A 23,215-nucleotide genomic window follows, 5' to 3' on the forward strand; every position below is an offset into this window, starting at 1 on the left:
TGGTGCATATAAGCCGCCCACAGACAGGCCCTCGGCTGGAGCGATAAGCCACCCACAGACAAGCCGTCAACTGGTGCATATAAGCCGCCCACAGACAGGCCCTCGGCTGGCGCGTATCAACCGCCCACGGACAAGCCGTCAACTGGTGCATATAAGCCGCCCACAGACAGGCCCTCGGCTGGAGCGTATAAGCCGCCCACAGACAAGCCGTCAGGTAACGTATACAGGCCGCCAAACAGAAGCAGCGCTCCTCCGCCAAGCTAAAACTGTTTTTGCGGCGACGGCGTCCGGATTGTCTTTTTTTGTAGTTTGGACCCCAGAACGACCTTGGAATCTGCTGTCGACAACCAATTTTTTAGGGAAGGGCCTGTTAGGATGCTAAACTTGTATAGCTAATAATATTGAGTGCTATGAGAGGGTAGGGGAAGGAGACTCGTGCAACGTACCATCGTCTAAAGTCCCGTGTGAAGGCGGCGGCAGGTGTTAACTTACTTCTCATTTGATGCGTTTTATCAATAACATTGCGCCTTACAAGATGACAACCGTCAGCAGTTGGCGTATGTCATCTCGCGTTGTGAAGATTGGTGTCGCAGTGGCTACAATTCCTCTTCATGTCTTCATTTCCTTTTCGTTGTTGTTTTTTCCCTCCTCTATCCCATTTTTTTTCTTTGTCCTGTCTTTTCTTCCCCCACCCGCCACCCTCTCTGCCACCTTGACTTGCGATGATAAGGCGGGCTCTTAAAGGAACAGTGTGCGTAGCGACCTGCAGTTTTTGTTTTGTGCTTTTTTTTGAGTGCGCACGCAGACAGACGTACTGCCATATATATATATACATAACATATTGCAGATAGACTAACATACATCGCTTAGAGACATTGACAGGGGGGAGTGAAGCTGTGGGGGCATCTGTCGAGGAAGCGAGGGAGGAGGACGAGGAGGAAAGGCGGCGTGTGAAGGTAACAGCGGCAGGGCAGCGAGAAAAAAAAAACACACATAAGGCGGGGGCAGCCATGACTATTCCGTACTGTATCTTTCAAAACAATGATCTCTGCCCGGAAGCCTCGGCAGAACCCGCACATGGCGCACCACCGCCTTTGATTTCTCCGGAACCTCTTCTTCCTTCTGTCGTGCGAGTAACTGCTCGGGCGGGCAGAGCAAACGCCAAGGAGCAGGCTTCGGTGTGCAGCTTCTCTGCATGGAATGAAGAGGAAAAAACGCGCTCTTTGTTTGCGCTCCGCCCATGGATAGAGGGCGGCTCCTCCTCCAGTTTGGGTGCCGCCACGACGCTGCGTTCCCCCGCTGCCTCTACGGTTGGTGTTGGCGGGTTTTGCGAGGACGCGCGCGGGGTTCTTGGCGCGCGCAGCCGGGAGGATTCCTTTACTCTGGATAACGCCCTTGTGGAGACCGTGGTGCGTGGCTCTCTCTGGCAGGCGTGTCGCAGCGGCAGTGGAGGCCGGGACACCAACCAACCGGGTCGAGTAGCGGAAGCGGGCATGCTGGATATGCGACGGCTGCACAGCAGGGTGCACGAACTTCGTCGAGCCCTGCAGCAGCGCCGTGAGGGGTCTGCGTCGGCACCAAAAACGTCTGTCGCAAAGTCACCCGGACTGCGAGACGTCCAAGAGCGCGGAACGGTAAGCGAGGAGGGTGCAACGTTGGACACGAGGCGTGTGTTCGCCATCATGACAGGGTCGGCAGAGAGGGACTCGGTCCAGCATTTCTGTTGTGGCGGCACGGAGCCGTTCCTGGTGGGGCTCGTCTGCCGCGAACCGTCTGGCGGGTCAACGCCACGTGTCGTCTCTGTGCGCCCGTTTGCCACGGCGGGCCTAACGGGCCTTTCCGACGAAAGTGGTGGGGGGTCGGTGAGAGGCAACTTGGGAACAGAGGCCCAGGCGGATGGACCAGAGGAAGCGTCGTTTAGTGTGATGTTAATAGAGGCGGAAATGGGTCGGCTGGACGCGGCGGAGATGCAGCTGTCACCCGTGTGGCAAACGCTATTGTCCGTGGTTGATTTTGTGTACGCTGCCGCGTCTCCCTCCGCCGTTGCCTGCGTCGCCTCCACGATAAATGGCGTGTGCTGCGCAGCCGTGGCAACCCCGGGCGTGAGGCACTTTGGCGTTGGATGTGGCGCCCGGCCAGCGGTGCCTCCTTCCTTTTTTTACAGTGTTGTGGGAGAGGCCCCAGCGAGTATGAAGCAGTACACTGGAAGGACGCACCGCGTTGGCGACCTTCACGCCGTGTTCGTTCAACTGACGCAGACGCAGGAGCTGCGGGCGTCGCCGTGCTGTCGGGGCCCGTTGCAGTGGTCCATGCTCTTGGCGCACACTTGGCGTCTCACCAAGGCTGCGCACGGAGTGGCCGCAGCTTCTCCGTTGCAGCAAAGGATGGACGCTGCCGTCGCTGCAGCTGCCGACATGTTTGTGGCCACCGCGGAAGGCGTACTTTTGGCCATGTACGCCATGGAGCCGCTCCCGCCCTTGTCAGTCCGCGGGGACGCCATCGGCGCGGTGACCGTCCTTCCGCGGGACTTCAGTCTGCAAGACGTGCTGCACACCGCCCATCAAGTGGCGCTCCTGGCCCTTGACACGGATGTTGCTTCTTGCGTGTTTGATAGGTCGCTCACACCGCGGCATGCCGCGCTTGAGGACGCGTACTGCGGTTGCCGCTACCGCACTGCCCGCGACGCGTTGAATCTGGCGTGTCGGTTGGCGTCAGATTCACTGAAGGAGCGCCTGTGCGCGTTCGCGGTCCACGCCGCCGCGCAGGCGCTGCGGCAGACATCTGCGGGGACGGTCTCCGTGCTTAGCCCGGCCGGGGGCGGGGGTGGGGCGGCAGCCGCCTCCCTCTCTGCCGCCATTGAGGACGCCACCCGGTGGATCCACCACTTCCGCACAGCACCGCTCCTTTCCCACTATAGGGCGCAGGACGGCGGCGACGCGAAGCAGGCGACTGTAACAGCGGCAACCGGGGCTGGGTGCAGCCCTCGACGCAGTCTCCCGTGTCGCATGGTGGAGAGTCCCATTATTGCAGCCGCGGTGCCCAACGCCAAGGCCGCTGTCTTGTCGGAGTACGTGGAGCAGGCGCTGCTTCCTGCTCTACTGGGAGCTGCGCGCGAGCGTGAGTCGGTGCTTCGTGCGCAGGAACTCCGTGCGTCGGAGGCGCGAGAGGCTCTACTGCTTGCGGAGGATAACTGCCTGCAGCTTCAGCAGCGATGGAAGCGGGCGGAGGCCCAGCTGGAGCATCAACGTGGAGAACTGCAGGAGGCGAAGCGGCACAGCCGCGTCCTCCATGCACAACTCCATGAGTCCTGCAGTTGTTTGCAGAAGCTGCTGCAGACGTGTGTTGGGTACGAGGAGACGCACGGCCGTTTTATGCGCAGGCTGCGGTTCCAGCTAAGGCGCGGGGTTGCCACGAGCGAAGTCACGCCCGTGTCCGATTTCACGCCGGAGGGCCCACGTCAACGTGAGACGGCGATGGGCGTGGAAGCCCTCGTGCAGACGCCAGCGAAGGATGCCGCCAGTGCACTTGCCGCCGCAAGCATCCGGGAACTGACAGGGTCGTTGGGGATTGAGGGTGATGGAGTTAATAACGACGTTCCAGCAGCAGCCTCTTCACCGTCGCCGCGCGGGCAAGTAGAACTCCTAAACGGATTGCTTCGCGACGCACACCAGCACCTTGAGGCCAGCCACAATGTGTTGCTATGCCTCTACGAAGATGCCCAGGCTGCCCTGCATCAGCTGAACGCCACGAGCGCCGACGGCCGCAGCGGCGGCCGCCGCTACGATTCCTGTCAGTCCCTCCTCTCTGCCTCGCTGCAGGCCGCGCGTACCACGACGCCTGTGCGAAGTTTAGGCCAGTCTGTGAGCGACGCAGCGAGTGAGGCGGTCTCTGCAGGGGCCTGCGAGTGCACGTCGAAGGGGTCGGCTGTCGGAGCGCCTGCGACCCCACGGCATGCGGTGCATCGGGAGGGCAGCGACCAACTGGCGGAGATGAACAACTCTGCCAGGTCGTCGCCATCGCTTGGGTGCGGTGGAATCCGCTGTGCACCGCCCAACACGGATGCCGCCTCGACGGACCAGTTGTCGTTGCCACGGCAGCCGCAGCAGGAGGGGGGCGAGGGAAAAGAGCGACGCCGCAGCACGCCGGTTTCCAGGTGGGCGACGGCGGTGTCGCTTCTTCCCACGCCGGACCGCGGTGTGACCTCCGCCGTGGAGGCCATCGCCGACCTGCAGCGGCAGCGGCAGGGAACTGCGGAGGCCCTTGCCCGGCTAGAGAGGCAGTATGCGGCGGTGACGAGGCAGTTGGATGAACGGGGCGCCGCACTCGTTGAGGCGCAGAGGGAACACGAGGCGGAGGCGGAGCGGTGGGGCGCCGAGCGAGCGGCGCTCCTGCGCCAGCTCCGTGCAGCTGCGGAGGAGGCGCATGCGGCAGAAGAGGCATGCAAGGCGTCTCAGCAGGAGGTGCGGCACTGGGCACAGTCATGGGCGGAATTGATGGCCGCCGCCGAGGCGGAAGCGGAGACGACGACGCTTGCCGGGCAGGCCGCTGCCTGCGCCCCCGTTGTGAGAGATGATGACGATGCCGACGGGGGCAGCAAAACGGGAGAGGATGGAAGGCGTCCTGGCGGGAAACGCGAGACGACGCCAATCTGCGTGACGACCGCAGACGAGGCTCTTGCCGCTGGAAGACTGCGGCTCTGTGCCCTCGTGGAGCGGGTGGCAGCCACCGCGCGCGAGCAGGCCCGCGGGGAGGAGCTGCAGAAGCAGGCCAGTGTCACCGCCACTCTTCGTGCGTCGGAAGAATCGGCGCGGATGGCGGCGGAAGTGACTCGGCTGCAGGAGGCCCTGGCGGCGGCGGCGGCACGAGAAGGGCTGCTACGGCTGGATCGCGATCGGCTTGCGTTGCGGAAGGACGAAACGTGGCGTCGTCTCCACCGCATGGAGGAGGCTTACGTGGCACTGCTTGATGTGTGGGAGGAAGCAATGGTGGGGCGAGGCGCACTGCTGCTGTGGCAGTGTGGTGACATCGTCACGGCTCTCTGTGAGAAAAACGAGGCTTTGAGTGAGCAGCTGAGACAGTCGCAGGCGGAAGTGCAACATCTGGCGGAAACTCTTTGCGGGCAGGCAGGCATCGCTCAGCAGAGAGGGGAGGAGGTGACACGGATGAGAGGGCAGCTGGAGCGCCACCGCGACGCCCAGTCCGCCGCAGAGAAGCACGTTTCACAGCTGCTGCGACGCCTCGACCAGCTGGCCGCGGCGTATGCGATGTCCTGCAGTACATGGGAAGAAGCCATGGCGCGGCGGTGCGAGCTCCTCCTTGAGCCGTGGGAGTGCTGCTTACATTTCGACGCCCCACGACCACGGTGCGAGTCGCCGTCGGGGGAGGTGCCGCTGCCGCAGGAGGCGGAGGCGCATGACCCGTGTGGGCTGCTGCACGAACTGCAACAAAAGCGGCGCCGCATTGCGGCGTTGGAGGAGGCCCTGCGTCAAAGCAAAGTCAGGGGTGAAACGCTGGAGGAGGCGGTGGCTCAGCTGAACGCCCTGCTTGCAGCCCAGCGGGAAATTGGGATGGCGCCGCCGCCGTCGTCCCCGCCGCGCGTCTCGCGGGATTTCGGGGTGTTGACGGCCTCACCCACGGCAGCCACCAACGCGGCTCCCCTGGTGAGCTCCTTCTATGCCTCGCCCAGCCGTGTGGGAGACGCCGGCGGGAGCGACCCGCACCCGTTGCAGGCTCTCCTCGCACGTTCGCCGTCCGCTGCAGAGGAGGCGCCCGCCGTGTCGCTTGCGGAGCTGCAGCCGTTGGGCCCGGCGGGGCGCGTGGAGGATGCCGGGGAGCCGCGGCCGCTGAGTTGGTACCTGCAGTCGCTCTCGGCCATTGAAAGCACACTGTCGCCGTGGCGGGGATGAGGAAGGGGGAGGGAACGAACGCACAAACGCAATCAGAGAGAGCGCGCGCGCGAAGGAAAGAAGGGGTGGTTGCGCCCCGCTGGTTACTCTGCCTCCGCCTTGGCGGCCTGTTATCCGATTTTTGCTTTACCGCTGCGTCTATTTGGTTACTTTTTCATTGTTGCTGCTTTATTTACTTATTTGTTTTTGTTTTTTGCCTTTTTCGTCTGGGGCCGTGGCGACGGGGAGTTGCGTTGCGCCTCGCCATCGAAGGGGGGCGGAGGTCGCGGAAGCCGGAGTGAGAGCGGCGGGCAGCGTTAAAAACAAAAAATTAAAGGAAAAAAAAAGAAGCAGCAGACGGCGCGTTTAGTTGGCGCAGGCGATGAGCCGCGTGCAGTGTGCAAACCCGCTTTTGGCCAAGACGCTTCAGCCGCTCCTTGACGGCCCGAAGTTCGCCGTCGTGTACTGCGGCAACCTGCAGTACAAGGTGTCCGTGGGCGACGTCATCGCGGTGCAGCGGCTGCGGGCGGAGATCGGGAGCCGCATTGCGCTCAAGAAGGTGCTGATGGTCGGGGGGCCGCGCTTCACGGCGGTGGGGCGCCCGCTGCTCACCGACGTTCGCGTGACGGCGGACGTGGAGGAGCAGAAGCGGATGCGCAACGTCGTCTCGCTCTTCGCCACCCCCGGCCGCCGGCAGACGCGGTGGGTGGATGCGCCGCACGCCGCCACAATCCTGCGCATCCGCGAGATTCAGTACGAGCCGCGGGTGGCGGGGGAGCTGGACAAGTACAGCGGCGTGCTGCGCGGCGACTTCGCACCGACGACGCACACAAACCCCGTCTACGCCGCGGACGACGGCCTAGACATCTTTAGGAAGCGGGACACGGAGGCGGTGGAGAACGCTAGCGCCTTCCTGGACCTCATGCAGTAGCTACACACACACACACAGAGAGAGACACACATGCGGTTCGTACGCACAGCGAGCGATGTGCGCGGGTGCGTGTCGGTTATGGACTTGTGCCTTCTGTAGACGACGTCCTCCATGGGAACCGGGCAAAAGCGAGGGGGAGAGAGACGCAATGGCAGAGTTGCTGGGAAGAGGGGAGGGGAAGGGGGGGTCAAGTGTATTTCTCGCTCTTGCCTTCTCTATCTCTCTGTGTGTATGTGTGCGCTGCTGCGCACTCCAGGGCGCGTGCTAGCGTCTGTGCGCCGCGTGTGTCTGCCGCCTCTCACTCCCTCCTCTTCTCCACCTGCTCCTTGTTGCTGGTCTATGTGCGTGCTCTGCCGGCCGAAGTGTTCCCTGTTGGATAGGGGGAGGGAGGATGGCGGTCCACCTCACCCCGCTGAAGCGCAGTCAGCTGCTCGACTTGGGCAGGCTGCTGGAGTCGGCGCTGCACTCCGCCTGCTCCTCCCCGCTAGGCTCCTCCTGTGGGGCGCAGTTGAGCGGCGCCCCCGAGCACCCGTTTGCGCGTGGGGCGTTTTGTGACGTCTTCGAGGACCCCTCCACGCGACAGGCGTGGCGCCTCCACGACAAGATGCTCTACCTAGTGTGGTGGTCGTACCGCCCGCCGTGCTGCACGGAGTGCGGGATGCAGGACGCCTGGGTGCCCTCCGCCGACAGCGAGATGAAGTGCTGGCACTGCGGCAGCGGGGCGGGCACGAGCTTCGTGAAGGACGTCGTCGAGGACCTCCCGGCGCCGGAAACCGACGACGGCGACGACGACGGCGACAGCGACGAGGGCGAGTTGGCCGGCGAAGGCGGCGCCGCGGCCGCGGGTGGTGGTGGCGGTGGTGGCCTCAGCGGCGGCGGTCCGGTCGCGTCCTACATGTTTTTCTACGAGTGGCTCTCCCGCATGCAGCTGATGGAGCGCGGGAGGGAGGTGGTGCTTCCCAGCGGGGAGAGCCTCGCCGCCGTCCTGCGCGCCGCGTACGACCTGGCGCTGCTGTTTGTCGTGCCTGGGCTACCGACCACCGGCGCCGCCGTGATGCAGGGCGGGGCGCTGTACCTCAGCCTCGTGCTGCATCGCTTTCCCGCGCCGTTTCCCCTGTTTCGCTTAGCAGGCCGCGGCGGCGCGGCGGACCGGTCCCAGGGCCCGCCTGCCGCCGGCCCCACGGCGCTGCCGACAACGGCCGGGGCGGAGCCGCAGGAGGAGTTGCAGTGGGTCGACGTGGAGCTGCTCGCCGCCCTCATCGGGGTCGCACTGTCCGACTTTTTTGAATCCGCGCAGGTGGCTGTGCAGTACTTGCAGAATGTCATGACGGTGGCGGCGGCCTTTGCGGTGCCGAGCGTACTCTGGCACCCGCAGCGCGTGAAAGGCAGAGCCGAGCACATGATGGCGCTGCGACAGAAGCGGAAGTGTGCCTTCCCGCTTCACTCCACGGCGGTGTCGAGCGGCCTTTCCCCGGAGCACACGGCGATGATTGTGGCGCTGGAGCTCGCCCGCGCGTTTGATGCCCAGCCTTGTGGCTCCGTCGAGCACAGCGACCGCGTCGGGGCGTGGCTGGATCACCACGGCTTGTACCCGCAGCGCTGCGTCTACCGCAGCCGGCCCTGTTCTAGGCAGAAGCATAATAGTAATGATAGTGAGGAGAGTAATAGCCACGCCCAGCAGTCGCTGGGGAATGGGGCAGCGCCCGCGCTGGCCGCCGTCGAGGACACGGCATGGTGGGCGTCACCGATCACCACCGACGCCTCCCCCTTCGCTGCGGGCATGCAGGTTGTATTGCTGTCGCCGTGTGCAAATGCTCTGCTGCACATGTTTGCGCGCGCCTTTTCCATGTCGCCGCTGGAGTTGGCGGACGTGGCGGTGGGCAGTGGGCTCTACCAGGGACCCACGCGCTTCTTTGACACCTTGCGGCAGGCGGCACAGGCGGGGAACTACACACTCATGCCGCTCTTCCGGCGCCTCTCGCCTGTCACGTCGGTCTGGACAAGCGCCTACTTCGCGCTGCACTCCGAGGACCGACTCCCCCTTTTGGCGGCCCTGCAACACATCCGCGCCGCGGCGACGCGTGAGAAGGAGACGCCAGTGGCGCGCATGGTGCAGCGCATCCTGCGCAAGCACCAGGCGTCGCGGCAGTACCAGTTTAACTACTCTATACGCGTCACGGACGACTCCGAGCGGCATCCGTTCAAGGGGGTGTACTTTCTTAGCTGCCTGACGGAGCGCTTTGCCGTCTACACCGGCGTCCGCTCGGCGCGCAAGACGGTGACCTTCGACGCGGCGACGGGAAAAATCACCCTCTGCGTCATCGGCGCGCGGGAGCAGCAGGTGGCGGCGCTTGACGTGGAGTTCAACGGTCCCATCGTGGCTCACATCGAGACGGAGAGTGCGAAGTGCGTCATCGACTGCGTGCGCCAGTCGCTCAGCGCGGAGGGCTGGCAGGCGACGGTGCGCCACTTGGACCGCTGCGGCCGGGTGCGGCGGCGCATGCGGGTTCCGATGCTTGCCTCCCGCCTCGACGCGTTGGCCTCGGTGCGGGAGGCGACCGCGATGGCGTCGCACCCGATTGCAGGCAACGCCACGCTGCTTGGGTGGGGCGAGACGGAGGTGCTCTTCACGTCTTTGCCACCCGCCAACAACGCCGCCTACGCCGCGGGACTCCGGCGGGGGCTGCAGCTGAATCTTCTTTCCCTGCCCAAGCCTTCGCTTGTCTTTGGCATCTCCGAGAACCGCGTGATTGCCATGTACGCCTCACTTGTGGCGCTGCTGGAGGGCATTGAGCAGCGGCTTTCGCAGGCAAGCGCCGGGGCCGCCTCGACGTGGGTGGATGTCTTGCTGAGCGAAGAAGACTGCGAGGCGGAGGCGGCCCCGGCGGGCGGAGACCGTCGGCCCCGGGACTCGCCGCCCTCGCACGGGAATGGCGGCAGCGGGGCTCTGGATAGCGCCCCGCTCCTCCCTGCCTCTACCGCGGCCGTGGAGCAGCTGCTGCAGCCCGGGGCCTCGAGGCAGGCCCCGCCGCGCAGTCGAGAGACGAGGTCGCTTCCGACGTACCAGGAGGTGCTGTTGGGGCTTGCCGGGCCCCAGTGGGGCGGCGGCCGTGCGGTCTCGGGCTGCCGCGTGCGCCCGACATCGCAGCGTGAGCGGCAGCAGCGGCGTGGAGGTCAGCTGCAGCTGCAGCGGCAACAATCCCAACGGTTTCGCGGGGATGCGGGCGGTGATGGCGTGAGCCACGCTGCAGCGGCGGCGTCAACGAGTCGGGGCTGTTCCTCCTTTAACCTCTTCAGTGCGGAGGAGTGTCGAAGGCGCCTATACCGCCTGCTTGAGTTCGTTGCCGCGTACACGGCGCAGCGGCAAAAGCGTGAGCGGCCCAACCCCGCCGCCCACGCCGAAGCGGCGACAGGGGCGGGCGACGGGGCGGCGGGCGAGACGCCCCGCCCCGCTGATGCGGTGGCCGCCGCGCGGGGGGAACCGCCGTCGACGCCGCGTGAGCGGCCAACACCGAAGCACAACACACCGCCCTCCCGGAACGGTGCGACGCCGTCGTTGAGGCCGAAGTCGTCGCCGCACCACGGCCCCTCCCCCGCGGCGAGGCCGATCTCCTCTTCGCCCTTGCCGGAGTCGTCGCAGCCGCAGCGCCGCCAGCGCCGCGCACGCGCTGAGGCTGGCGAGGGCGGCGAGGACAGGGAGACGGGCGGCCGCAGCCCCCTCGCCCCTGCCGCGGCGCACGGCGGCGACGACAGCGCACCGCGCCCGCGAAAGCGCGGCCGCCCAGACAACGAGGGGGAGGAGGATGAGGCGCCGTCGCCATCCTCCTCCCCCTCGAGCAGCGGCAGCGCCGCCTCCTCGTGGACGGACGGCAGCGTGGAGCGACGGCCGCAGCGGCGGCGACGGCGGCAACAACACCAACAACGACGTCGCCGAAACGTGTAGAGCGCAGCTTCTTTTGCGCTGGCGTCTTTGCCGTGTTTCCTTTGTGCGTGGGTGTGTGTGCGCGGGTCGTTGTTGCGCCGCCACACACGAGTGCGTTTGCTTGAGCGACGGGCGGGAGGAGGTGTGCGGCCGACAAACAGATAACCGACGTGCGTGAAGAAGCAAAAAGAATAAAGATGAAAATAAAAGAGAGGGAGAAAGAACCGGACTCGCGTGTTGAGTTCAGAGAGCGGCGAGAAAGTGAGCGGGAGCAAAGACATGTTAATGCGCCGCCATGCATGCGGGCGGATGTCTGCAGAGGCTGTCCGTGGGAGGGGGAGTAGCCCATTTTTTTCGCCGCGGCCCCTCACGCTCTCTCTGCCCCTTCGCTGTACCGCACCCGCACGCTTCAGCGGCGCAGCGGCAGGTGGGAAAAGACGTCGTCGCAGAATAGTAAGCAACGAAGTAAAGAAAAAGAGAGAGAGGGAAATTTTTTTTGAAACACACACACACACGCACGCACGCGTTCTACTCGTTGTTAATGGTCTCGTGGAAAAGGAAGTGTGCGGCCGGGCGGGGCCGGCTGAGTGCGGCGGCGTTGTGGTCTGCCTGCGGTGGGTCGCCCTGCCGCTTGGCCGGCGCGTCGGGACGAGCGAGCCGGCGGCGGCGATGATTGCCCGGTTTGTTCTAAAAACACCGACATGAATTTGCCTGTTTACTTCTCTCTCTCTCTCTCTCTCTCTCTCTCTTTCTCTCTCTCTATTTCTCGGCCACAAGTAAGCTGCACACTCGCATTGGGGACCGACCAGCGCGGTGGGCCAAACTCTCTCGCTCTCTTTCCTTTCTCCGTTCTCCGTTCTCCTCCCTCTCTCTCGCCGGGAAGAAAGGAGCAAGGCCTCGTCCAAGCGCAACATTCCGGTGGTAAATTTAGAAGAAGAAAATAAGTTAAGCTAAAAAAAAAACGTGCGTCTGCGTGTTTGAGTTGAGTGGGAACTGGAGCAGAGCACGAAGGCAGAAGGAGCGAGGGGAGGGGTGTGTGTGGTGGGAGGGGGGGAGCGGTGAAGCAGGGAGGTAGACCTCAAGGCGAGGAGTGCGGGGAGTGGGGTGTCCAGCGACCGGGCTGTTAGAACTGGGGGCAGGTGCCCATAGCCGCCATCGGCTGTGCAGCCCACAATACAACTGAGAGAGAAAAAAAAAAAACGAAGGCGAAAGCGAAATAAAATAATAATAAAAGAAAAAACGTCAACAGTTTGACGGAAAACTACATAGAAGCAGGAAACAGGCACTCGAAGAAAAAAAAGATATGGACTTAGTAGTAAATCAGATGCGGTGGCTCCGCGATTTGCCCAGTAACTTTAAGGGAGACGTCGCCACCGCCGTATTTGACGACTCCATCGACGTTCTCGTCTACGCATGTGTGTTATACATCCTGCTCGTGTTTGTCGTCCCCGAACACGTCATGAAGAACCGTGAGCCCTTCAACCTGCGAGTGCCCTTTGTTATCTGGAATCTTGCGCTCTGCCTCTTTTCTGTGTGCGGCGCTGTATCGTGTATTAAGAACATGACCCTCCTCCACCTGGATCGCGGGTTCTACAAGACCACCTGCTTTTTCGACAAAAATGTCGTCTTTGACGGGGAATTCGCGTTCTGGGTTTTTTACTTTATTCTTTCCAAAATTCCGGAGATGCTTGACACCGCCTTCCTCGTCTTTCAGAAGAAGCCGGTGATATTTTTGCATTGGTATCATCACCTCACTGTCGCCATCTTCTGCTGGCACGCCGGCCACGCGCTAATTCCCAGCGGGCTGTGGTTTGCCACGATGAACTACTGCGTGCACTCCATCATGTACTTCTACTACTTTATGTGTGCCTGTAGGCTGCGCAGAGTGATCCGCCCCATTGCTCCATTCATCACGATGCTGCAGCTCCTCCAGATGGTGGCGGGGACGCTCATTGTGGGGTACACCGCCTACCACTCGTACCTGAGCGGGTACGGGTGCGCGGTGAACCGCACAAGCATTCGTCTCGGCCTTGTGATGTACGCCAGCTACTTTGTCCTTTTCGCCGTGCTGTTTGGGAGGCTGTACCTGTGCAAGCCGGGCAAGTCGGCTGGTGCCGCTGCCCACGCAACGGAAAAGCGACGCAATGGAAAGAAGGTAGAGTAGCGGTGAGCCAATTGCAGCTGGCGGTGGCGGTGGGGATTGGGAACCTGTGGGTGGAAAAAGCAGGTTTGTTTGTTTGCTTGCTTAACTGCTAGTTGGTCGTTATTCATGCGTCATGAATAACAAAAGGGGTTATGGGGTGGGTGCTGTCCTCTCGCCCCTCCTTCTCTTGTTGTATGTACTTTTGTCACGTCCTCTCACTCCCTGCAGAATTGCTGAGTGGTGGTGGTAGTGGTGGGGGGTTACGGCGAAGCGTAACGAGCGCCGGACGCTTGAGGAAAAGTGGGGCTTCGACGGCAGGGGAGGCGAAGGAGGCGGCGAGGGTGGGAGCAGGAACCGAATGGATACTTCGGCGTTGTTTGTTTGTTTGTTTGTTTTTGTTTTTGTCTTTTTTTCTTTGACTTTTTTTTCTTTGACTTTTTTTTCGTTTTCTGTTTTGAGCACAGAGCGAGTGATGGTTCTTGCGCTTTCTTCTTACTTCCGCCGAGAATAACAGAAATTGATGTGTAAAGTGAAAAAAAAAAAAAGTGAGAGGGGGGAGGGGAAGAGCGAGGCGCGTGCAACGTGTGTGTGTGTGTGTGTGTGTGTGTGTGGGTGGGTGGGTGGGTGGAGTAAGAGGGAAGGGGGAGTGAGGAATTGGGGTGTGCTGCCGGTGACGTGTTCCGACGCCACCAGCTCGCACGCGCGCACACACACGCTGCCCCGCCTTTGCCTGCCGGGGCGGTATGGGACACATGCACGGCTCGCGGTGGTTGGCTTGAGCCGGCCGTGCGACCCATACCACCCACGCGTGGGCTGTAGAGAAGAGAGAAGGCCTCCATTATTGCCACCTGCAATGCGAATTTATCAAGCAATGGGCTTAGCTTACGTTTGTGGCCCGCGGTTGCTGTGGTGACGCATGGTTGACTTAGCCCCTGACCACCTACACACACACACACACTCCCTCCCTCCTCTCTCTCTCTCTCTCTGTGTGTGTGTGTGTGCCCACCTTAGCGTCGCTGCCTCTCTTCCTTTTCCTTTTCCTTTTTGGGCGTTAGCCGATAGGTGTGTCACGGCCCCCAGGCCCCACAGCCGTGGCCAGCACAGCGCGATTTAGCGACATGCGGCTGCGTGGGACCGCGGCGCGTGTGTGCCCGTGAATTCTCCTGGAATGCTGCGCGGCGCTTCCTTGGGCGTCCCCCGCGGCGGGGGGAGTAGCCACCTCATGTCATCCTCTGCGCCGCGGCTTCCACGGAACGCTGGAGTTTGCCATGGCGTGCTTCGTGTGCGCCGGGACCACAGGGCGCTCGCCGGCGCCCCTTTGTTTTTCCCCCGCGCCGCAGGGGAAAAAACTCGATGTTGGTGGGGGGGGTCACAGCGCATCTTCGGCTGCAGTGCTTTCTGGCCCCGGCAGCCCCTGGACACGTGGCTCTGCCGAGGAGCGGCATGCCCGCTTGCTTGCTGGCCACTTCCCCTCACTCTTGCCTCTCTCCCCCTTTGGCTTTTGCGTCCTTCTGCGTGCGTCCTTGATGTAGGTGCGTCCATGCAGCGATATTATCCGCCTTTGCTGATGCCTTTCTGCGGCTGCATCTGCCTCCTCCTCCCCCTTCTTCTACCCGCCACTCCTCCGTTGCTTGCGCCACGCCACGCCTCGCCCCGCCCGCACTCTCCGCAAGGCGGGAAGAAAAAAAAAAGAAAACGCCCACGCACACGGGTTTGGGAAGGAGAGCAAAGCACAGGAGGATACAGCATCTATATATTCCTAGTTTGTTTGTACCGTCGCCGGTCTTCCTCTGCGCTGGAGTATAGAAGCAAAGCGAAAGAAAAATAAAAATAAAAAATTAAATAAATAAATTAAAAAAATAACGAAAAAAAAAACGAAACCTTCATTCCTTCACGCGGGAAGCGGATTCATTCAAGCACGCCTGATACACGGAGGACGGCGTTTGTGTGTTTCTGAGTGAGTGGCTGTGTGTGGCCGATGGCCGACGTGTTCGTGTGGATGTGCGCCCGGCGCGCGGAAGAGTTCCGTGGCGAGGAACTACGGAGCTGGATGCGGGAGCACACGGATGTGCCCGTCCTCGCGGTGGTCTTTTACCTCGCCCTTGTGCTCTACGTGCCTGAGCACGTCATGGCGCACCGGCGGCCGTTGAACCTGCGGTTTCTGAACATACTGTGGAACCTGCTGCTCACGGTGTTCTCCATCTGCGGGGCGTACTACTGCGTGCCGCGGCTGCTCGAGCTGGTCGCCTCCCCGCGCATCAGTGGGCTGGCGTCTACCCCCGCACCGGGCCCTGGCGCCGCCACGACGAAGTTACACGGCAGTTTGTACAACTCCGCCTGCGCGTGGAATGACAAAATTTTTTTTGATGGAACTGTGGGACTGTGGGTAGGCGCCTTTATTCTTTCCAAAATTCCGGAGATGCTTGACACCGCCTTCCTCGTCTTTCAGAAGAAGCCGGTGATATTTTTGCATTGGTATCACCATGCCACGGTGATGCTTTTCTGCTGGCACGCGTACGCGTACACCATTTCCAGCGGGCTGTGGTTTGCCACGATGAACTACTGCGTGCACTCCATCATGTACTTCTACTACTTTATGTGTGCCTGTAGGCTGCGCAGAGTGATCCGCCCCATTGCTCCATTCATCACGATGCTGCAGATACTCCAGATGGTGGTGGGGACGCTCATTGTGGGGTACACCGCCTACCACTCGTACCTGAGCGGGTACGGCTGCGCGGCGAACCGCACAAGCATTCGTCTCGGCCTTCTGATGTACCTCAGCTACTTTGTCCTCTTTTCGCAGCTGTACCACCGAAGCTACATCAAACCCCCGGCGAAGTCCGCGCCGAAGATGTCTAACGGAGAGAAAAAAAGCAACTAATAAAAACAGGAGGATGTGTAAGCGTAGTGGAGGCAAAACAGAAAACAAAGACAACAAAAAAAAATGAAGAGGAAAGAATCGGCAGAAATGTGAAAATAATAGGTGGGCGGTGCTGGCAAAGAATGTGCCGCGTAGCTCAATTCTGCGCTGTTTGCTGCTTTTACTGGGTCAAAAATACATTTCTTAGTTTGTCGTATATAAGTATATGTATGTGTGTGGGAGAGAGAGAGAGAGAGTATGTGTATGTGAAGGACGGGGCGGCAGTGGGCCGCTGTACGGTGCATAATGCGCAGCGTCCCTTGTATCGATGTTTTTTTTTATTAGGGAATCGCTGTCAACACGGCGTGCGCGGTGGTGGGGGTGGGGGGGTTCGCAGCAGTGACGCGGCGTGTGAGAGCGACGACGACGACGGCGGCGAAGACAGGCGGAGGAAGGACGGGCACGGCGTTGCTTTGCTGGGCCCCGGGCCAATGTGCGGAGGTGTGCCTCTCTGCGTCCGCCACGGACGCGTCGACCGGCAATCGGGGGGGGCGGAGAACCGGCGGCGGTGTGTGCGTGGGCGCAGAGACGAGGCGGCGGGCGGGCGGGAATTCGCGGCGACGGATGCCCCGATGGCCTCCCCCTGTCGCGCCACTTTTGCGCATGTGCCTCGGTGAGGCCACCGCTGCTGCTGCTGCTGCCGCCGCCGTGTGGTTTACTGCGTGTCGCTCGTCACTCGCGGCACGCACACACGCGCGTGGGTGTGGCACCCGCACGCCCCTCGTCCCCTCCTCCGCCTCTTTTCTGGCCGCTGTTGCTGCCGATTATTTCACGCCGGCCCACACGCGTGCCTGCCTTCATGGGGCACCACCACACCGCCGTGAGGGTGGCGGGAGGAACACGCACAACCCGCCCCGCGCCCTTTTTTTTTTTTGAACTGAACGGTAAGGAAGTGAATGAGCGAATTTGTTAAGAATACTTTTCTTTTTTTTACAAAAAAAAGCGAGAAAAGATGTAATAGAAGCAGCGGCTTTCTTAGAAACCAGCAAGGCATTGAACGGACTTTCTGGTGCTGGGGCGGGAGGGGAATAGGCAACGGGGAGGTAGTAACACGTGTATATTTCATTAACTCGACCTGCGCTGGTGCGATGATTTTGTTGTAATTGTGTTGTGCTTAACTTCGCCCCCGCTCCTGCCTTGTTGCGGGGGGGGCCTGTGCAATGGTTTTTTTTTGTGGATTTTATTCTTATTCGTGAGTTCGGGGCGCAGTGCGGTGGCGAGGGAGGACGATGCCGACTCCGCTCTTTCTCACTTTCTCTTGCTGGCCAGCAGGTCACACGCGTGGGAGCCAAGTGGAGGAGGGTGTGGTTCCTGCGGCGAGTAGTGCCTGGGGAGGGAGCGGAGGGAAGCAGAGGAAGGAGCCGCCGTCGCGGGGAAAGAAACGACGCCAAGGAACTTATTGGCTCAGACAGGCATATGTTTTGTTTTTGTTTTTGTTTTTGTTTTCTTCTCCGCAGATTACTTCTCTTTCGTCACTTTCCCCTCCCCGCCCCCCCTCACTTTTTGTTTTGTTTTCTTTTCTTTTCTTTTTCGTTTGTTTATATCTATATAAATACCGATATATATCTTATCAGTGCGTCGGGGTACGGCCGTGTCGCTGGTGGGGGGGGGGGGTGCTGCACGTCACTATGGCCTCTCACACCGCCTCTTTGTGCCCCGACCACTTTTATTTGCATATCTGCCTGTGCGTGTACGTGTGTGTGTGCGCGTGCACCGCCGAGCGCGTGCTCAGGCATGCCTCCTCCCTCCCTCCCTCCCTCCCCTCTCTTTGTGGGTTTTCTCGGCCGCCGCAGAAAAAGGCGCACGCGAGTGTTTGTCGGTGTTTCAAGGCGTGCCGTGACTCATTCCGTGTCGTGTTGTTGGTTTTTTTTCTCTTCCCTTCTTCTTTTTTTGTGTGTGTGCGGGGGAGCTGCGTGTGCGTCGTGGGGTGACCCAAAGCGGAAGGACGAAAAGAGTAAGAGGAAGATAGTGGAGTGTGCGTGCAGGCATTCATTTAGACATTTTTTCCACACTCCACTTCGCGAGAGACGACGACAAGAAGAATGTTCCCGTACGTGCAGGACTACGACGGCTACGCCGTTAGGAAGTGGATGCTAGACAACGTCGACGTGCTTGGCTACCTCAGTCTCGGCTACCTGGCGCTGGTGTGGAAGGGGCCTGCCGTGGCGAAGCGCCTGAACGGGGCGAGCAACCGGGTGAGCAACTCCGAGGCCCTCCGCTACGTCATCATTGTGTGGAACCTCCTGCTCTCCAGCTTCTCCTTCCTCGGCATGGCCGTCGTGGTGCCGGCGCTGCTGCGGCGCATCTACACCCAAGGCGTGCTGCGGGCGATTTGTGACGAGAACGACGCAATGCTGTACAGCTCCCCTGTGGGGTTCTGGATCGGCATGTTTGTGCTGTCGAAGATTCCTGAGCTGGTCGACACCACGCTGCTGGTGCTGCAGGGCAAGGTCCCGCCCTTTCTGCACTGGTACCACCACGTCACGGTGATGATCTTTTCGTGGCACACGTACTGCGACCATATCAGCACCATGATCGTCTTCGCCGCGATGAACCTGACGGTGCACGCCATCATGTACCTCTACTTCGCCATGTGTGCCTGTGGCTTCAAGAAGACGATGCGACGGTTCGCGCCGTTCATCACGATGCTGCAGATTGCGCAGATGGTGGTGGGGACCGTGGTGACGGTGTACTCGGCGTACGCGGTGTACGCGGCCCCGGCGGGGGCGGCGCGGGGCTGCCACGTCTCCAAGTCCAACGCTCGGATGGGCGTGCTCATGTACCTCAGCTACCTCTACCTCTTCTCCGTCATGTTTGCCAACGCCTACCTGCGGCCAAAGCGGCCGGCGACTTCCACCCACGCCTCCGCGGGGAAGAACGAGTGACGGGGAGGAGGAAGATATCGTTTTTTTTTCTTTCTTTTCTTAAGGCTCGCGTCACCCCAGGGCTAGGGAGGAAGCGGCAGTCTTCTATTTTTTATTTGCGTGTGCGTGGCCGTGTCTTTATTTTTTTTTGTGTGTGTGTCGTTCAAGCCGCTGCTGGCGCGTGTGTGTGTGTGGCGTGTTTGCTGGCGCTGCGGCGGGAGCGGAGGGGCGATCGGGCACGTTCTACGACCGCCCCTCCCCCCTCCCCCTTCGGCGTGCGCCGCGGGACGGAGCAGGAGGAGGCTCCCAAAACCCCGCGAGACGAAAAAGAAAAAGATTATAATCATCATCATCATGCGACGCCCAGACGGCGTCGTCGAAGCATCCGCCGTCAGCACGAGGCATCGCCGGCGCTACACACACACACATACACACACACACGCATATGTGTGTGGAATATAAGTGCGTAGAGAACTTTAAAAAGAAAACAGCGGTGAGAGCGGTATTGGCTTAGGTATAACTCCGCGCGTGTCTATTTATTGGAGTGGTGTGTAGTGCTAATCTGCCTCTGGCGCACTGTCACCCGCGTCCAACTCAGCTCGCGTGGGCGAGGTACAACATGCACCTCCGTCTGCACGAGCGTGGGCGCACAGCGGCGGGGGAGGAAGCGAAAGCAGGTGCCTTGTAACGCGGCCGCTGAGGGCAGTGATCTTCCCCCTGTTTATTTATTTATTTATTTATGTTTTTTGTTACTTCTTGTTTCTTGAGAGCGGAGTGAACTATGAAGGCGTGCCCACGTGTGTGTGTGTGTGACACAGTGAGAGTGATAGGAGGAGGAAAGGGAGATGCTCTGCGGGGGCCTGCTTTTGGCTCTCTGTTCTTGTTGTTGTTGTTGTTGTTGTTTTCTTTTTACTACTAAACGTGCGCGGGTGTCGGCAGGTGCGACTTCCGTTACATTTGCTGCCTTGGCGCGCGTTACGCGTCGGCGCCGCGCACCTCGTCCCACCCCAACCCTCACCCACGTTTTCTGAAGCAGCAGCAGCAGCAGCGGCAGATCCTCCACACAAAAAAAAGGGGAAGGGTATTTATAACACACACGCACACAGAGAGAGACAGACGGTCGCAGCGCGCACATACAACCCGCCCAGGCAGATGGAGTTCGTGCAAGCCTGGGATGGCCACGCCGTCCGCAGGTGGATGATTGAGAACGTGGACGTGGTGGGCTACATTTGTGGCTGCTACCTCACCCTGGTGTTCGCGGGGCCGAAACTCTTCGCGAGGCTCAATGGCGGCGGTGGGGCGGCCGCGGCGGCTCCCGCGAGGCGGAGCGAGGACGGCTCGGGCTCCCCAGCCGTGCGTCGTGCCATGGTGCTGTGGAACTTGGGCCTCTCCGTCTTCTCCATCTTTGGCACCAGCACCGTCACGCCCACCCTCGTCCGCAACATTGTGGGCAAGGGCTTCTACGAGGCCACCTGCACCTTCAACGAGAAGGAATTCTACACGACGGAGGTGGGGTTCTGGATGGGCGTCTTTGCCCTCTCGAAGGTTCCTGAGCTGATGGACACCGTCTTTTTGGTGCTGCAAGGAAAGCCTTCCATGCCGTTCCTGCACTGGTACCACCACGTCACGGTGTTGCTCTTCTCGTGGCACACGTACTGCGTTGGCAGCTCTGGGTATATTTGGGTGGCGGCGATGAACTACAGCGTGCACTCCGTCATGTACCTCTACTTCGCCATTGCGGCGATGGGCTACAAGCGCCTTGTGCGCCCCTTGGCGCCGTACATCACCCTGATGCAAATATTGCAGATGGTCATGGGCTGCTTTGTCACCCTGTACGCGATGAAGGCGAGCTACGAGGGCCGCGGCTGCGGCATGACGTGGTCGAACATGCGCATCCAGCTGCTGATGTACGCCAGCTACCTCTACCTCTTCTCGGGGATGTTTGTGAGGGCGCACGTGCTTCCGCGGCCGCAGCCGGCGGCGGCCAACGGCTCCATGAAAAAGTCAGTCTGAGGCGCACATGGCTGGAGCGGAGACCCGCATTTACGCCTCGACTATTGCTGGAGTTCTGAAAAAAGAAAAGAAAGAAAGTAAAAATTATATTATTGTTTTTTTTTCCTCGTTAGCTTTTTTATTGTTCTTGTTGTTAATAGCATCAATAGTGGACCGTCTATTTCCTCTGCGGAAAAGAGGCGTGGTAACTCGTGTGATTTCTTATCGTTTGCCTCTGTGTGGGTGTGGGTGTGTTTCTGCGTGCTCGCTCCCTTCCTCCCCCCGCCCCACGCACGCACGCATCCTGCTTTCTTCCACGCCCTGCTTTAGCCGGGCGGATGGAAGGAGGAGAGGGTGGCCTCTGAGAAGAAGAGGGGAGAGAAAGAGAGGGGGTAACCTGCACGGAGGTGTAAAGGGGGAAAAAGAAGCGACGGGGAACGGGGTGGTGGCCACACGATGGAAGCTGCTCACAGTTTCCGTGTCGCATATATGTGTAGCAACGCAAGTGACGCTGATGTCTTTTTGCTGTTGACGCCGTTTGTTTGTTTTTTTTGTGTGTGTTGTTTTTTTAATTTCCACTTTTGGGCGCGGGTGTTATTATTTTACGTGTTTCATTTTAGCGGGTTGTGTGTGTGTGTTTCTTTCTTTCTTTCCTTCTTTCTTGCTTCTTCTGCTCCCTTTCTGTTCTTGCTGTTTGTGCCCTCGCGCCTCACCGTCTGTTTGGTTGCTGGGCTTGCCTCTTGTCGCTTCGGCGGGGCGGTGGGGCCGCGTGGTTTTTCTGCCGGCCCGCAGACTCTTTGCCGCCTCTTCTTGTTGTTTGTGCGCCCGCGGGCCGAGGGGGCGGGGGAGAAAAAGGGAGGAAAGGGAGAAGCGCGGCGGCGATGATTTTCCTCGGCGAGCTGGTCTGCGAGGGGTGCCGGAAGATCATCACCTACCCGCTGGGCGCCATCAGCTGCCGCTGCCGCAACTGCAACACCGTCAACGCGGCGCAGAACATGCACCTCGAGTGCGGCTGCTGCGGCCAGTCGATCCTCGTGCCCATCAACACCCTCACGTTTCTCTGCCCCTGCTGCGCCAGCGTGACGGACATCCCGCAGTCCCTCCTGCCGCATCTCGAGGAGCCGGTCGAGTCGGGCCCGCGCGGGGACCAGGCCCGCAAGACAATCTACGTCACCTACCCGCAGTCCTGCGCGGGGAAGGAGCAGAAGAAGGCGGCGCTGGAGGAACAGGAGGGGGAGGCGAGGGCGAGGACGGGGCGCCAAAAAACCCGCGAAGAGGAGGAGGCGACGGCTGTGGCTGAGGAGGAAGAGACGTCGGCGAACGAGGAGGAGGAGGAGGATCCACAGCAGCAGCAGCAGCAGCGGCGGCGGCGGCGGCGGCAACGGGAGCAGCCAGCCGTAGTGTTGGTAGGGACGCGAATACTTTGAGCGTGTGTGGCTATTTTTCCTATCCCTCTTGTGTGTGTGTGTGTGTGTTTTGCCCATAGTCCGTTTATGTGCGATGCGTCGCCAGTCTGCACGTCACTTTTTGCACTCCGCCTGCTGCGGATGCGGTGGCCCGGCGACGCCACCGAACTGCAAACCTCGGCCCATAATATACATATATTCTGTGAATATACGTGCGGATGCGTGTTGTTTGCTTCTGGGATTTTACGCATGACCCGATTGCGCGAGCATGAAGCCTCTTTTTATGTTTGTTTCTTTGAGCTTCCCTTTTTTTCTCTTTTCCTCCTCTCCCAACTCACTCGCATGCATACTTTTCCCACACGCCTTGATCGACGCGCCCTCTGCATGCGTCCCGAATGTAATATCTGCATATGATTGCACCTTTAGGGGCTGTTTTTCTTTTTTCCTTCTTGACGGGCAATCGTCGTGGATATGCGTGTCTTGTTTGTTCCATCCCTCCTTTTTTTGTTGTGTTTTGTTTTTTTTTTCCTCTTCGCCTACTTTGTTGTGCTCGTGTATTATTACTTGCCTTCGTCGCATTTTCGTGGGTCACGCCACCGCTTTGCGTACGTGTGTGTGTGAGAGAAAGCGAGAGAGTGCGTGTGCACGTTTGGGTCGTTGGGAGTAGGAATTGCTCCTGCTCCGCAGTGTGCGTTGCGGGCAAACAGAGCTGCCTCTCTCCCTTTCTCCCTCTGACTGGGGCGGGTGCATTCGCCGCGGCGGGTGACGGGAGATGGCGCGGGCGGCAGACATTGACCGGCTGGTGGATCACTACTTGGGCCTCCCCGCGGCGCCCACGCAGCGCCCCATGCCCCCTGCCGACAGGAGTGGCGCTGGCCCGCAGCCGCGGCGCACAAGCGGCGCCACGGGGCCGCGCTTTGCCAGCGAAGAGGCGCTCGCCTGCGACGCTCGTGGCGGGTACGACGAGGAGGAGGAGGTAGATATCGAGGCGCTGGTGGAGAGCGTCCTGCGCGGGGAGCCGGACTCCGCGGACGCCGCCGCGCTTCGCCGCCGCCGCAGTGGAGAAGGGACGAAGAGGAAGAGCAACTCCCGCCGTTAGACTTTCGAGGGAGGGCGTAGTAGTCCTCAGCCGACGCGTTCCACGTCGCTGCG

General features: G+C 60.8%; 9 protein-coding genes across 9 annotated transcripts, besides 29 other annotated features; all 9 read left to right on the plus strand.

Moving 5' to 3' along the window:
* Positions 1-602: 602 nt before the first annotated feature.
* Positions 603-685: a microsatellite.
* A 226-nt stretch (positions 686-911) lies between these two features.
* Positions 912-940: a sequence feature (GA-rich).
* A 70-nt stretch (positions 941-1,010) lies between these two features.
* Positions 1,011-5,906, plus strand: Tco025E_01922 (uncharacterized protein; the record flags this gene model as incomplete). Its single annotated transcript, XM_029368858.1, has 1 exon — positions 1,011-5,906. The coding sequence occupies one exon, from the start codon at positions 1,011-1,013 to the stop codon at positions 5,904-5,906; it is 4,896 nt and encodes a 1,631-aa protein (XP_029231028.1).
* Positions 5,907-6,267: 361 nt separating this feature from the next.
* Positions 6,268-6,816, plus strand: Tco025E_01923 (large subunit ribosomal protein L21; the record flags this gene model as incomplete). Its single annotated transcript, XM_029368859.1, has 1 exon — positions 6,268-6,816. One exon carries the CDS (start codon positions 6,268-6,270, stop codon positions 6,814-6,816), a length of 549 nt encoding a protein of 182 aa, XP_029231029.1.
* A 2-nt stretch (positions 6,817-6,818) lies between these two features.
* Positions 6,819-6,847: a microsatellite.
* Positions 6,848-7,207: 360 nt separating this feature from the next.
* On the plus strand, positions 7,208-10,759 carry Tco025E_01924 (uncharacterized protein; the record flags this gene model as incomplete). Its single annotated transcript, XM_029368860.1, has 1 exon — positions 7,208-10,759. One exon carries the CDS (start codon positions 7,208-7,210, stop codon positions 10,757-10,759), a length of 3,552 nt encoding a protein of 1,183 aa, XP_029231030.1.
* A 480-nt stretch (positions 10,760-11,239) lies between these two features.
* Positions 11,240-11,261: a microsatellite.
* A 197-nt stretch (positions 11,262-11,458) lies between these two features.
* Positions 11,459-11,499: a microsatellite.
* Positions 11,500-11,562: 63 nt separating this feature from the next.
* Positions 11,563-11,600: a microsatellite.
* Positions 11,601-11,612: a microsatellite.
* A 140-nt stretch (positions 11,613-11,752) lies between these two features.
* Positions 11,753-11,813: a sequence feature (GA-rich).
* A 113-nt stretch (positions 11,814-11,926) lies between these two features.
* Positions 11,927-11,978: a sequence feature (A-rich).
* Positions 11,979-12,041: 63 nt separating this feature from the next.
* Tco025E_01925 (fatty acid elongase) lies at positions 12,042-12,902 on the plus strand (the record flags this gene model as incomplete). Its single annotated transcript, XM_029368861.1, has 1 exon — positions 12,042-12,902. One exon carries the CDS (start codon positions 12,042-12,044, stop codon positions 12,900-12,902), a length of 861 nt encoding a protein of 286 aa, XP_029231031.1.
* A 216-nt stretch (positions 12,903-13,118) lies between these two features.
* Positions 13,119-13,140: a microsatellite.
* A 323-nt stretch (positions 13,141-13,463) lies between these two features.
* Positions 13,464-13,492: a microsatellite.
* A 346-nt stretch (positions 13,493-13,838) lies between these two features.
* Positions 13,839-13,867: a microsatellite.
* Positions 13,868-14,515: 648 nt separating this feature from the next.
* Positions 14,516-14,542: a microsatellite.
* Positions 14,543-14,703: 161 nt separating this feature from the next.
* Positions 14,704-14,756: a sequence feature (A-rich).
* Positions 14,757-14,859: 103 nt separating this feature from the next.
* Positions 14,860-15,762, plus strand: Tco025E_01926 (fatty acid elongase; the record flags this gene model as incomplete). Its single annotated transcript, XM_029368862.1, has 1 exon — positions 14,860-15,762. The coding sequence occupies one exon, from the start codon at positions 14,860-14,862 to the stop codon at positions 15,760-15,762; it is 903 nt and encodes a 300-aa protein (XP_029231032.1).
* A 397-nt stretch (positions 15,763-16,159) lies between these two features.
* Positions 16,160-16,184: a microsatellite.
* Positions 16,185-16,425: 241 nt separating this feature from the next.
* Positions 16,426-16,448: a microsatellite.
* A 683-nt stretch (positions 16,449-17,131) lies between these two features.
* Positions 17,132-17,162: a sequence feature (G-rich).
* A 58-nt stretch (positions 17,163-17,220) lies between these two features.
* Positions 17,221-17,247: a microsatellite.
* A 54-nt stretch (positions 17,248-17,301) lies between these two features.
* Positions 17,302-17,341: a microsatellite.
* Positions 17,342-17,480: 139 nt separating this feature from the next.
* Positions 17,481-17,513: a microsatellite.
* A 25-nt stretch (positions 17,514-17,538) lies between these two features.
* Positions 17,539-17,563: a microsatellite.
* Positions 17,564-17,843: 280 nt separating this feature from the next.
* Positions 17,844-18,686, plus strand: Tco025E_01927 (fatty acid elongase; the record flags this gene model as incomplete). The annotated part of the gene is made up of 1 exon (XM_029368863.1): positions 17,844-18,686. The coding sequence occupies one exon, from the start codon at positions 17,844-17,846 to the stop codon at positions 18,684-18,686; it is 843 nt and encodes a 280-aa protein (XP_029231033.1).
* A 394-nt stretch (positions 18,687-19,080) lies between these two features.
* Positions 19,081-19,109: a microsatellite.
* Positions 19,110-19,385: 276 nt separating this feature from the next.
* Positions 19,386-19,423: a microsatellite.
* A 117-nt stretch (positions 19,424-19,540) lies between these two features.
* Positions 19,541-19,576: a microsatellite.
* Positions 19,577-19,696: 120 nt separating this feature from the next.
* Positions 19,697-19,719: a microsatellite.
* Positions 19,720-19,817: 98 nt separating this feature from the next.
* Positions 19,818-20,678, plus strand: Tco025E_01928 (fatty acid elongase; the record flags this gene model as incomplete). The annotated part of the gene is made up of 1 exon (XM_029368864.1): positions 19,818-20,678. The coding sequence occupies one exon, from the start codon at positions 19,818-19,820 to the stop codon at positions 20,676-20,678; it is 861 nt and encodes a 286-aa protein (XP_029231034.1).
* Positions 20,679-21,193: 515 nt separating this feature from the next.
* Positions 21,194-21,227: a microsatellite.
* A 67-nt stretch (positions 21,228-21,294) lies between these two features.
* Positions 21,295-21,349: a microsatellite.
* Positions 21,350-21,538: 189 nt separating this feature from the next.
* Tco025E_01929 (uncharacterized protein) lies at positions 21,539-22,084 on the plus strand (the record flags this gene model as incomplete). Its single annotated transcript, XM_029368865.1, has 1 exon — positions 21,539-22,084. One exon carries the CDS (start codon positions 21,539-21,541, stop codon positions 22,082-22,084), a length of 546 nt encoding a protein of 181 aa, XP_029231035.1.
* A 29-nt stretch (positions 22,085-22,113) lies between these two features.
* Positions 22,114-22,132: a microsatellite.
* Positions 22,133-22,562: 430 nt separating this feature from the next.
* Positions 22,563-22,590: a microsatellite.
* Positions 22,591-22,835: 245 nt separating this feature from the next.
* On the plus strand, positions 22,836-23,162 carry Tco025E_01930 (uncharacterized protein; the record flags this gene model as incomplete). Its single annotated transcript, XM_029368866.1, has 1 exon — positions 22,836-23,162. The coding sequence occupies one exon, from the start codon at positions 22,836-22,838 to the stop codon at positions 23,160-23,162; it is 327 nt and encodes a 108-aa protein (XP_029231036.1).
* Positions 23,163-23,215: the final 53 nt, after the last annotated feature.

Source organism: Trypanosoma conorhini, assembly GCF_003719485.1.
Source record: "Trypanosoma conorhini strain 025E chromosome Unknown Tco_14.4_contig_00070, whole genome shotgun sequence".
In the NCBI taxonomy this organism is placed as follows: Eukaryota; Euglenozoa; class Kinetoplastea; order Trypanosomatida; family Trypanosomatidae; genus Trypanosoma; species Trypanosoma conorhini.